Source organism: Danio rerio, chromosome 23, assembly GCF_049306965.1.
Source record: "Danio rerio strain Tuebingen ecotype United States chromosome 23, GRCz12tu, whole genome shotgun sequence".
Taxonomy (NCBI): domain Eukaryota; kingdom Metazoa; phylum Chordata; class Actinopteri; order Cypriniformes; family Danionidae; genus Danio; species Danio rerio.
Window position 1 is genome coordinate 29441930 of NC_133198.1, and position 12730 is coordinate 29454659.

At 33.1% G+C, this 12730-nt stretch overlaps 1 protein-coding gene across 1 annotated transcript; it reads right to left on the minus strand.

Moving 5' to 3' along the window:
• Window positions 1-2050: 2050 nt before the first annotated feature.
• On the minus strand, window positions 2051-12207 carry si:dkey-205h13.2. The gene is made up of 16 exons (XM_684482.9): window positions 12118-12207; window positions 11980-12017; window positions 11731-11761; window positions 11617-11643; window positions 11326-11497; window positions 10915-11018; window positions 9721-9892; window positions 9188-9291; window positions 8792-8966; window positions 8597-8700; window positions 7339-7504; window positions 6247-6338; window positions 3391-3565; window positions 3109-3212; window positions 2714-2885; window positions 2051-2289 (listed from the first exon to the last, which is right to left on the minus strand). Exons 2-16 carry the CDS (start codon window positions 11989-11991, stop codon window positions 2124-2126), a joined length of 1776 nt encoding a protein of 591 aa, XP_689574.2. The 5' UTR covers window positions 11992-12017; window positions 12118-12207; the 3' UTR covers window positions 2051-2123.
• Between the last annotated feature and the right edge of the window lie 523 nt (window positions 12208-12730).

Consider the following 12730-nt stretch of genomic DNA (forward strand, 5'->3'; position numbering starts at 1 on the left):
GGATGCACCTCTAGCTGCAACTTATACACAGTCATTCACTACAGCCAATTCAGCAGGTCTTTGGACTTGTGGGGGAAAACAAAGCACCCAGAGGAAACCCACACGAACAAGGGGAGAACATGCAAACTTCATACAGAAATGTCAACTGACCCAGCCAAGGCTCGAACCAGCTATCTTTTTGCTGTGAGGCAATGGTGCCACCCACTGCGCCACCTTGCTACCTGTTTTATTTCAATTAAACTATATTTTTGTGATTTTTTTTATGCAATATAAAATATAAACAACACAGATTTGTTTTCCGAGCTTTCTTTAAATTTACCAAGGAAGCCAATACTTCTCACCACAACTGTCTGTATGAGAAAAACTAAGCATTTTGTTTGGCCTATAAGGGGCAATCCCAAATTGTGCTACTTTTCATATGTTTGTTTCATTTAAGACACACAGAACAAGAAGTTAAAGGAAAAATTCATTTTAATTATATGGACTATATTAACCGTGAAAATGTGGCCCTATCAATTTCCAATAATTTCTTTAAAAACTACTTTAAAGAGGACCCATCATGCCCCTTTTTACAAGATGTAAAATAAGTCTCTGATGCCCCTGGAGTGTGTATGTGAAGTTTCAGCTCAAAATACCCCACAAATAATGTTTTACAACTCTTTGAAACTCCCCATTTTTGGCTTTGATCCTAATCGTGCCATTTTGATACACTGTTGCTTTAAATACGAATGTGCTCTTTTCAAAAAAGGGCAGAGCACAAAATGCCTGTGTCAGTGTAGTGGCAGATTCAAAAACAAGACTAATGTCCTATGCTAATCAGGGAGAGATCATCAAATAGGCGGGGCTTTCCCCCTCTGATGACACATACCAATGGAGAATCTCAGTCAAAGTGTTTCTGCAGACTGTTTTTATGAAGTGTGATTATAAATGATTAAATTTATATATATATATATATATATATATATATATATATATATATATATATATATATATATATATATATATATATATATATATATATATATATATATATATATATATATACCATTAAAAAGCTGATTATATTTACAGACTGTTACCACACAACTGTTTAAACCCCCTATAATAATGATTTTTTTCATAACAGTTCCCCTAAAGGGACTGTGTGTAAAGTTTAGAAACCTTTGTAATCAATGACATTAGTAGCCATTAAATTAACTGCAACCAAATAACAAATAACAAGTATTTTAATAATTTATTACTTAAATTATTACTTGTGCTCACGCCTTGAACAAATAAAGTATAATAGACTGAATGCAATCCAATGTCCCGATATACTCACACAAAGTATGCATTTTTTGAGAAGTAAAAACATTTTGGAAATAACTTTGCAGTGATAAACATCCAAATGGTGCCCACAGTGCTAAGAACCAAGTTTAAATACATTTTTCAAGTGTGGGAAGCTCTTTCATGTTAATTACAATACGTACAATAAAAATTACAACCATGACAAAACAGTATACTGCTATGTACTGTATATGCAGTTAAAGTCAGAATTATTAGCCCCCATATTTATTTTTTTCCCCCAATTTCTGTTAATGGAGAGATTTTTTCAACAAATTTCTAGACATAATAGTTTTAATAAGTAATCTCTAATAACTGATTTATTTTATCTTTGCCATGATGACTAAATAATATTTGACTAGATATTTTTTAAGACACTTCTATACAGCTTAAAGAGACTTAACTTTAGGTTAGGTTAGGTTAGGGCAGGTTAGGGTAATTAGGCAAGTTATTTTATAATGATGGTTTGTTCTGTAAACTATTTAAGAAAAAAAAAAGCTTAGGGGCTAATAATTTAGATAAAATTATTTATCAAAATTAATGGTTTAAAAAAATAAACAGCTTTTATTTTAGGGGCTAATAATTCTGACTTCAACTGCATACTGTTACTAAAACCATACTGAAAACAACTTAAAGATGCTTAATAGAAGTGTAAATGTCAAACAAAGTGTCATCAAACAGCTGGCATTCCACAGCATGCAACACATAATGAGTAGAGGCTTTGAAGGATAATGCAAGAAAACGTTTATTGCTAATGTTTTTTTCTCCCATTAAATCTGATCTTAAATTGAAAGTGTAGTTTATCCTACATTTAGGAAATCTGTTAGGTTTGTAAGCTCAAATGGGCGACTTTCGATTGTGGGACCTACGATCTTGCAGAAACATTTGTAGCGGACCTTGTAGTCCAGACAGGTCCATCCATTCTGAAAATCATTCACACACTCAAAGCCCAGAAGTGGATCGAATCTGCAAAATAAGAGAGAGTGGTTGTTAATCTTTACAAATACATATAGAAATAGATATTAGGGCTGTCAAAATTAACACGTTAATAACACATAAAAAGCAAATTTTTTTTTAACAGCACTAATTTTACTAACGTGCGATTAACACTCGCATTTTAGAAAAGAAATGTGTTTGGTTCTCAGTCTTCAGGCCAAAAAATTTAATTTCAGCTCATTCCTATATTATGTTTCAGTTTTTTATTGTGTGCACTGAAATCAATAATATTGTTTTATGCAGTTCCACATTGCAACATTATATTATTTTAGGACACATTTAGAACAATTAAGTTGTGATTAATCACAAGTTACCTCATGGTATTTATGCAGCTAATTGCGATTAAATATGTGTATCGTTTAACAGCCCTAAAAGAAGTATTCTTAAATCTTACGTTTGAAAATGGTTTCCAGTTGGCAGTACAGGAGTCCCGGTAATGGTTGAAACCTCAATGGCAATGGGCTGAGCACAGACCTGTTGTGGGAATGCTGTTGGAGTTAATGACAGTGGCTCATAGTCTCCCATTCCACCAGGATTATCTCGATCAAACCACGGTGTCATACATTCTGTAAGAGAATGACACGAAATGTTATAAAGCCAATGTGTTGGTTAAAGCAGTTTTTCATATGAATTCTTTTACCTCTTTGAGTCATGCTCCTAGAAACTTTATAAAAATAAAAATAAAAAAGAGGTCTATCTCCAGTACATTAATCCAAGGCATGACTAGATAGTTATTAGATTTTTCTTAATTAAATCAATTAGTGTTATCATGACATCGGGTGAACTCACTTGAACACCATTCCTCTGGACAGGTGAAGCGCACCTTATAATCAGCACATATGGCTCCTCCTTGGTTTGCATTTAAACAGGAAAACCCATTTGTAGGATCATATCTTCAGAAAAATGTGCAAAATGTTTAGGATTTAATATTTGCCAAAAACAAACATACAAAGACACAGAAACAGACAAAGACACAGACACACACACACACACAGACACACACACAGACATAGACACACACACACATACACACACACACACACACGTTTTAATATTTTTTGAAAGACTCACACTTGAAAAACGTTTCCCGTCTGAGATGCTGACTGGCCTGACACTGTCTGAGCCTCTATTCCGAGTGGATTTGGACAAATGGATCCAGAGTATGCACTGAGAAGGTTAGTCAAGAGCTCAGAATCTCCTCCCTTTGTGGTAGGGTCGTCAGAATCAAACCACCTGGTTACACACTCTGATGAATGCAGTACAGAGGGAAACATTAAAACAAACAAACAAAAGCACCGACTATTGTTATTTCTTGTTAACTCATAGTGCACTGTAAAATATAGCTGCCTTAATTTTTTTAGTTGAATTAAATTAACTTTTCTAGTAATCTCAACTTACATCAATCAAAATGACAAAAAATCTTAAGTTAAACTTTGTATAACTTAAAAAATGTAGCTAAAACATGTTAAAAATAAGTTAAAGCAATTTAAAAAAATTGTTGTCTTGACTTTCTGTCATTGTATTTTTGTTCACACTTTACAATAAGGTTCATTAGTTAATGTTAACTAATGCATTTACTAACATGACCAAACAATGAACAATACATTTACTACTGTATTTTTTCATGTTAGTTAACGTTAGTTAATGAAAATACAGTAGTTCATTGTTAGTTTGTTAACTCATGGTGCATTAACTAGTGTTAACAAGCATGGACTTGGTTGTTAATAATGCATTAGTAAATGTTCAATTATGATTAATAAATGCTGTACATGTGTTCATGATTAGTTCATGTTAGTAAATGCATTAACTAATGAACCTTATTGTAAAGTGTTACCGTATTTTTTTACAGTGTGCATTAAAATCATCATCAAATCAAAATGTACAATGTATTTTGCTAGTGCACATTTTGTGGGGTTTGGCTTCAGCCACAATATTCTTAACCACGCCTCTCTTATCGTTAGTTTGCTAGGAGAAAATGATGTGCGAAAACAAATCCCCGCACCAACCCAATACTCTGATTAAAACTACATCAACATACTGAAATTTTCACCATCGCCAGCGATCTAGGCTTTGCAGATCGCTGGAAAACATCCATTATCACCTGGACTATAATGCCGCCATTATATTAACTACAAATCCCGGAAATCATTGCTCCAATCATTCCTGCCACAGCTGACAGTCATCAGGACACTGACACACACACACAGCTGGTACTGTAACTCATCATTAGGGCACGAAGGAATCTGCAGGCATTTAGCTATTTCTGCTGAGATTTTTGACTAAAAACTTAATACATGAAGTAAAAAATAATACATTTGAAACTTTTATTTAATGTTTACAATGCAAATCCAATTAGATCCACTTTATTTAGTAAACATAACGAGTGTCTTATATAATATATCTACTAAAAGACAGAAAAAGTACTTTACAAACTGTTTTGTAAACTAATAATATCATTTTCATATTTCAGTGATATGACTGAAATTAATTTAAAAACTGAATAAAACAAATTTACACACATTTACTCAAGTAAATTTACAGAATCAATTCCGGTATGGCCTACTACTCATGGACGGACGGACGGACGGACGCACGCACGCACGCACGCACGCACGCACGCACGCACGCACGCACGCACGCACGCACGCACGCACGCACGCACACACACACACACACACACATTGCTGAGTCTTGTTTTCTGTAAGCATTTCAAAGCGTTATTTATTGTCTAGCCTTCTTTTGTTTTTGACCTGTGTTTTGTTTATTGTTTATCCTGTTTGCCGCCTGCACCAGTCTCTTGCCTGCTTTTGACCACACTCTTTGAATTGTGTGTTTGCACCTGTTAACCGTTGCCTGCCTGACCATTCATTCATTCATTTTCCTCTTGGCTTAGTCCCTTTATTAATCTAGGGTTGCCCAGTGGATCGATTTACCAACTTATCCAGCATTTGTTTTATGCAGCAGATGCCCTTCCAGCTGAAACCCATTACTGAGAAAAACCCATACTCTTCCATTCACATACATACACTAAGGACAATTTAGCTTACCCAATTCAACTATAGCGCATGTTTTTGGACTTGGGGAAATCGGAGCACCCGAAACCTTGCCATCCCTGGCTGACCATTCTCTGTTAAATAAAGCTGCACATGAATCCTCAATGCCGTCAACCAGTGTCCAGTGTAACAGAAATAAAATTCTTAGCAACTTCTAGTTTATCTGTAGTTTAACTATTGTTAACAAGCACAACTTTAGACTTTAGTAATGCATTAGTAAATATTAAATGCACAAGTATTGTTCATTGTGAGTTCATTTTAGTAAATAAATGAACTCATGAAACCTTAAATGTGTGACTGCTTTGTTTTACAATATGAACTCCTATTTTTTTTCTTGTTTGTTGTAGTCCTCTGCAATTTAGTTACTTTATTTCAATGGTTCCTCTTGTTTTTTGTGTCTTGTTTCCTACATTAGATTGTGTTCAGTGTATAAATACAATGGTGAGTGTTTGTCATTCATTATCTTTGCATGGTTGCTATGTTTTCTCTGTTGGTTTTCTCTATATTATTGATTATTTTATTTATTTGACACAGTTTGCACTTAGATTTAAGCCTCTTCTTTGCATCAAATTGCCACAAAAATAGTTAAACTTTGGAACAAATCTGTAAATATTTTTAACCAAATTAGAGCACTTTCTGTTCCTCATTGAAAGTTAATGCACTTTAAATCTATAATGCTTTAAATAGAGAAGAGACATAATTACTTCTTTATGCAGGTTTTTTTTTACATGAAAAAGTAAAAGTGTAAAATAAATATTTCAGATTTAAATAATAAAACTAAATTTGTGTTTAAAAAATAAATTTCATGGAATTGGTGAATAAATGAGAAAACAGAATTTTCTTTTCGAATTAAACTAATATTTTAGATACTTACGTCCACCGCAAAAAGTCTTTGGACATGTAAAACGGACTCTGTAGTCCTGACAGGCCCCATTCACACACTTAAACCCCAGCAATGCGTCATAACTGCAGAAAAATAGCACAAAGAGACATTGTATTTATTACATTACCCGTTATGCAGAAGTGTTCTTGAATATCCAGAATGTACAATGAATAAACCTTCTTGACATCACATTAAAATTGTCTCATTTTATATTTAGTGACCTTAACTACCATCTACTTAGAGGTGAAGTCAGAATTATTAGCCCCCTGAGTTATTAGACCCCTGTTTATTTTTTTCCCAATTTCTTTTTAACAAAGAGCAGATTTTTTTCATTACATTCCTAAACATAATAGTTTTAATAACTCATTTATAATAACTGATTTGTTTTATCTTTGTCATGATGACAGTAAATAATATTTTACTAGATATTTTTCAAGACACTTCTATACAGTTTAAGGTGACATTTAAAGGCTGAACTGGGTTAATTGGGTTAACTAGGTGGGTTAGGGTAATTGGGCAAGTTTTTGTATAATGGTGGTTTGTTCTATAGACATCGGGAAAAAAAAACTTTAAGGGGCTAATAATTTTGTCCTTAAAATTATGTTTGAATTATTAATCTAGCTGTAATAAAACAAATAAGACTTTCAACAGAAGAAAAAATATTATCAGACATACTGTGAAGATTTCCTTGCTCTGTTAAACATTATTTGAGAAATATTTAAAAAAGAAAAACATTCAAAAGGGGGCTAATAATAACTTATGGTGCACTTGAGGTGGGGTACGGGTAGGGTTAGGGACAAGTTTGGTAGTATGGGTAGGTTTAATGGTGGGATAAGGTGTAAGGGATGGTCAACAGTGCAATTAATTATGTAATTACAGAAATTATTTAATGTATTAACATGCATGTATTTGATCAAACATAAGTACTATGTAAAAATTATATGTATGTAAACAAAAAGTACATTATAACGAATAATTATTTCTTATACATACTGTCAAAGTTAAGGTCACGTAATATAAAATGGGCCCAAGACTTGCTATAATTAAAAGAATGTTTAAATGGAAATATACTGTTCACCATACTCTGGAAAACTGGTAGGCAGTGCAGGGGTCCCGCTAAGGGTTGTGACCTCAATGGCGATGGGCTGAGCACAGACCTGTAGCGGATATGCTATCTGGATTAATGGCAGCGTCTCATAGTCTCCCAGTCCACTGGAATCATCTCGATCAAACCAGGGTGTCCTACAACCTAAAAAAGAGATAAATAACTCAGAACTTAAAATTTAAAACAAAATGCTTGATCTTTATCACTGTGATTTCTAGAGAACAATCCTACAAAAACAAAAAAGTTTGCACAGTTATAGTTCACTCAAAAATGAGAATTCGAAGCTAGTAAAATTATCTATTCTCACGTCGTTTGAATCCTATGAGGCCTTATATACAGTAGATATCTAGATATTTATTTAGGTGGAAAAAGTTGTTAAAAAAATTAAAAAGACATTTTTTTATATAGATACTTAGATATTTGTGATGGAATCCAAGAGCTCTTTGACCCTCCATAGACAGCAATGGTCCAGAGACATTCAAAATCCAGCAAAAAGACATTGCCATAACATTCCACGAGAGTTTAGTGATTCAATGTAATCATATAAAGCTCCAAGAAAAAACTACTTTGTTCGTCAATATCTTTATTATCATATTCAGGGTGCGTATTCACTATGGGCAATATGACACTTAGTATTGGCAATATGACAAAGTATTGTTGAATTTACTTGCAATAGGTGGTACTGCCCGTAATAATAGATATCATAACAACCCAACACAATCTCACGGCAATTGGCAACTTTTTAATTTAGTGGCTATTTCGTATGAATTTGTACAATCTAATTCATACAATTTAGTACGATTGGCTCATCACCCAATGACGGTTGGGGTTAGGGGTGGAGTTGGGTGCCACACCTCCTTTTTAAAATCGTACATTTTCGAACGACTAAACTCGTACGAATTCGTATGAATTAGCCACTTACCTGTCAAATATGTAAAATACCGTTTCCTCGTGAGATCAGGCTGAACAACCTGAAAGGCTATTTAGTAGGTAAACAGAGACGTATTTACAGTTTTTCAGGCACACAGATTTATTCTTGGAGCTTCGTATGCTTGCATAGAAACATTACAAGTCACATGCAATGTTTTGACAAAGTTTTTGGTTCCTATTCTGAACTTTGAACATCTTGGAATTAATACCTGAATTTTTGAACATTAGAAGATATCTATATATTATATAAAACTAGTCACATATTAGGTAGAATATTGTTTTATTTCAATCTATTTTCTTACTCACTTGAACACCATTGCTCTGGACAGGTGAAGCGCACTTTATAATCAGCACACATCCCTGATGCTTGGTTTGCGTTTACACAGGAAAACCCAACTGTTGGATTATACCTTCAAAAACACATTTAAAGCATGAATTAAGGCAATAACTAGACACCATTTCTGTATTATCATGACTGACTCAAAACCTTGATAAACTCACGATTGAAAGACGTTTCCTGTTTGAGATGCTGGTTGGCCAGAGATGGTCTGAGCCTCTATTCCGAGTGGATTTGAACAAATGTACCCAGCGTTTGCACTTTGAAGGACACTCAAGAGTTCAGAATCACTCCCATTAGTGTTAGGGTTGTCAGAATCAAACCACCTGGTAACACACTCTGATGAAAATAGTACAGAGAATTCATCAAGTTAAAAAAAAAAATCACTAAATTGTGTAAACACGTAACAACTGTAGGAAAACTATGAGATAGATAAGTAATAAAAACAATGCTTATAAAAATAAAAATGATCAAATACTTCAAAACACCCATCAATTATTTTTAAAATATATAAGCATGTATACAATGAGTAACAAAGTATATGTGATGAATATACATACGTGGTTGGCAAAAAATCACTGGGCATGTAAAACGGACCTTGTAGTCCTGACACCCTCCATTCTGTTGTGCATTCACACAGGAAAAGCCAAGTTTTGGATCATATCTGCAGAAAAAGAATACATTTGTTCTCTGTTTAAAGCAGTTTGCCAATTATAGTGTTGTTTTAAGCACAGTACACTTTATTGCATGAATGCTCTTATAGTACCGATTGAACACGCTTGTGCTCTTGAAACATATTCTTAAAAAAATAACCAATTATATATACAGTATACAAGAATGAATACAGTCAGGGATATCTCTAGAACCTTAAACTCAAATGCTGTGGTGCCCTAGTAAAATACTTCACGGATAAATCATTATTATACTGTATGTCAGTGGAATTGCACCCCATGCTCTGAGAGAATTATTACTGTATTTCTCCTAATACTGTTTCAAAATTCTTCGCATAGTTGGAGCAGCTAGAATTAGAAATTTCATTCAGTGCATATAGGACAAATGGAAATGTGTTTGACTTAATTTAAGTTTTTCGTACTCTTGAAAATTGTTTCCAGTTGGCAATGTGGGGGTCCCACTAATAGTTTCAACCTCAATGGCGATGGGCTGAGCGCAGACTTGAAGCGGGTATGTCGACAGGGTTAATGGCAGAGTCTCATAGTCTCCCAGTCCACCAGGGTTATCTCGATCAAACCAGGGTGTTCTACAACCTAAAAGGGTGGACCAGAATGGAAAACATTAAGCCATACAACAATGACTTCTATTATACACTTCATGAATTCTTGATAAACTCATTTAGACAACAATATTTTCATGTTTGGTTCAGTTTAAACTAACTCTGGTTTGATTGCTCTGTTATTACAGTTCATTTGAGGGTAATTCTTTAACTATGGGCACTTTTATGTCCTTTGATCATATATCTAAAAAGATTGTTAATTTTGTTCAAATTCCTCTTTCTTTGTCAAACAAACAATCAAACCTACTTTAAAAAAATGACTACCTTTCTATTATATATTTTTCATATTATTCAACCTCCTTTTAGGTTTTTTAACCTTGTCGCACACCCAGTGTTTTAAACTTTAACAATAAAAATAACATTTTAAAATATTATTTATCTGGTATCAATTCATTTATCTTAATGAAGCACTAGTGAAATAATTTTAATATTTTATAGTTATTAATGTGAGACTATTATCAACATTATTTTTTATCCAAAATATAGCTGTCGCACAGTATCAGTGTCATTTCCACCACAACACTGTAATGTCGCTTTAAAAAGTTTGTGTGAGATTATTTAGGTGGTTTCTATGAAAATAAATAGTGTCATCTGAGAACATGTTGAAGATGGAGGGAGTGTACATTTTTATCAACAACACTTCAATATTAAAAATATTAAATATTGCTTAATAAGCAAATACCTTTATTCTGTCATTTTCAAACATGTTATACATTCAAAGATGTTTTTAAAAACCAAACAAAATTAAGGTAAATAAGAGTGTTTTGTATACATGAAAGGCTAGTATCAATTTAAAGCTAATCAGAGAAGCTATTTCTCTTTTTTTTTTTTTTTTTACAATAAACTGTTGAAATGTCATTTCCACCACTGTCATTTTTATCATCACACACATTTTAAAAAAATACTTAGTATTTTTAGTAAGTAAGAAAAGCATTTGTTGCAGTGCACATGATACAGGTTTGAGGTAAAAATGCATTTATTGTAAATGACACTTACTTGCACACCATGCTTCTGGACAGGTGAAGCGCACTTTATAATCAGCACAAACTCCTCCTGCTTGGTTGGCATTTACACAAGCAAACCCAGATGACGGATTATTTCTTCAAAACACAGAATCATTTTAAACACAAAGTTTAAAAAATGCAGGGTTTCACACAATTCGTTTATGTTGTCCCAGCACAAATTGATTAAGTTAAATTAACTGTTTTTAATTTTAAGTTTTTAAATTTAAGTGGATTGAACATAAAACAATTATGGTAACCCAAAACAACCTAAGAATTGTGTTGTTTCAATTCATTTAAACAGAAAGTGGTTGGAAGAAGCAGCATAAGTATTTTTTTTTCTCTAAACAAAATATTACCGGAAACATGTACTTTAATAAATAAATATGTTGTATAATAAACTCACACTTGAAAGATGTTTCCCGTTTGAGATGCTAGTATGCCGGAGACTGTTCGAACTTCAATTCCAACTGGATTTGGACAAATTTCTCCAGAGTACGCAGTGAGAAGATCAGACAAAAGCTCATAGTCTCCTTGTCCAGTTGGGTCATCATTGTCAAACCACTGAGTTATACAACCTAAAAAACAGCAAATAGAAGAAAAACTGCTTTGAAACACAAAGAGTGACACCAGATGAGAATCTTTTAAGAGATCAATATAGTAACAAAATATGCAAGAGTAGAAAAATGACACCTACTTTGAGTGGAGAGCGAAAAGAGTGTACCTATAAATAATGACAATACTTTATGACAACACTAGCCTTTTTTGTTATAAAATTTTATAAAACATCTACATTCATAATCAAACTTACTTGTAACAACAACCACCAAGGTTGCAAATACCTTAGAAAGAATGACATGAAAAATGTATGAATGAAAATAAATGAAATATTGAATATAAAAAATGAAAGAAAGAATAATAAAAATATAATATAATATAATATAATATAATATAATACAATACAATACAATACAATACAATATAATATAATATAATATAATATAATACAATACAATATAATATAATATAATATAATATAATATAATATAATATAATATACCTTGGTGTTCATTCTTCTGGCTTTTCTCAACAGGGAGTCTAACAAATAAAATAAAAAAATGATAAATAAGCACAACTCCAAAAACATGATCATTTTAAATAATGACTTGTATATAATACATAAACATTATAAACTCACCAGATATTACTTGATGACTCTTCTATTATCTATCAATATCCACCACTGTATTTGACCACCACTAAATGCAGGATTGTCTGCACAACATCTGTTTTGATGGCTGAAATAGGTTCTCTTTTAAAGCAGACGGGCTCCTCCCAGACCTTTTGGAGTAGCATCAGTTATCAGCTTTGACCTGATTCCTCACCTCTTTGTATTCACCTCCGCCCATCTCACGTGAAATACCACTGTCAAGTATTCTCTGTGGGGTCCTGAATAGGGATTATTTTTAATCTGGTGTGAGACTTATTCTTTTGTTCTTCACGTAAACAAACAGAGAATGTTGTTATAATATGTGAAAGCTGACCGTGCTAGATGCATTAGAAAGAGATGATACAGCAACTGTAACCCTTTACAAAATACTTAACACAAGAAACTAGGTCACAGGCTTTTCTTTTTTACTTATTGGGGAAGAAAAGTATATGTGTCAATTTCATAACATATTTACAGGTGCCATTGTGATATGCAATACTCCGATCACATTAGACAAGACAATGAATGACATTCAATACTGTATGTAATATTAGTCTCTGTTACCCTCAGAATGTGTCTGAAGTTTCAGCACAGAATTCCC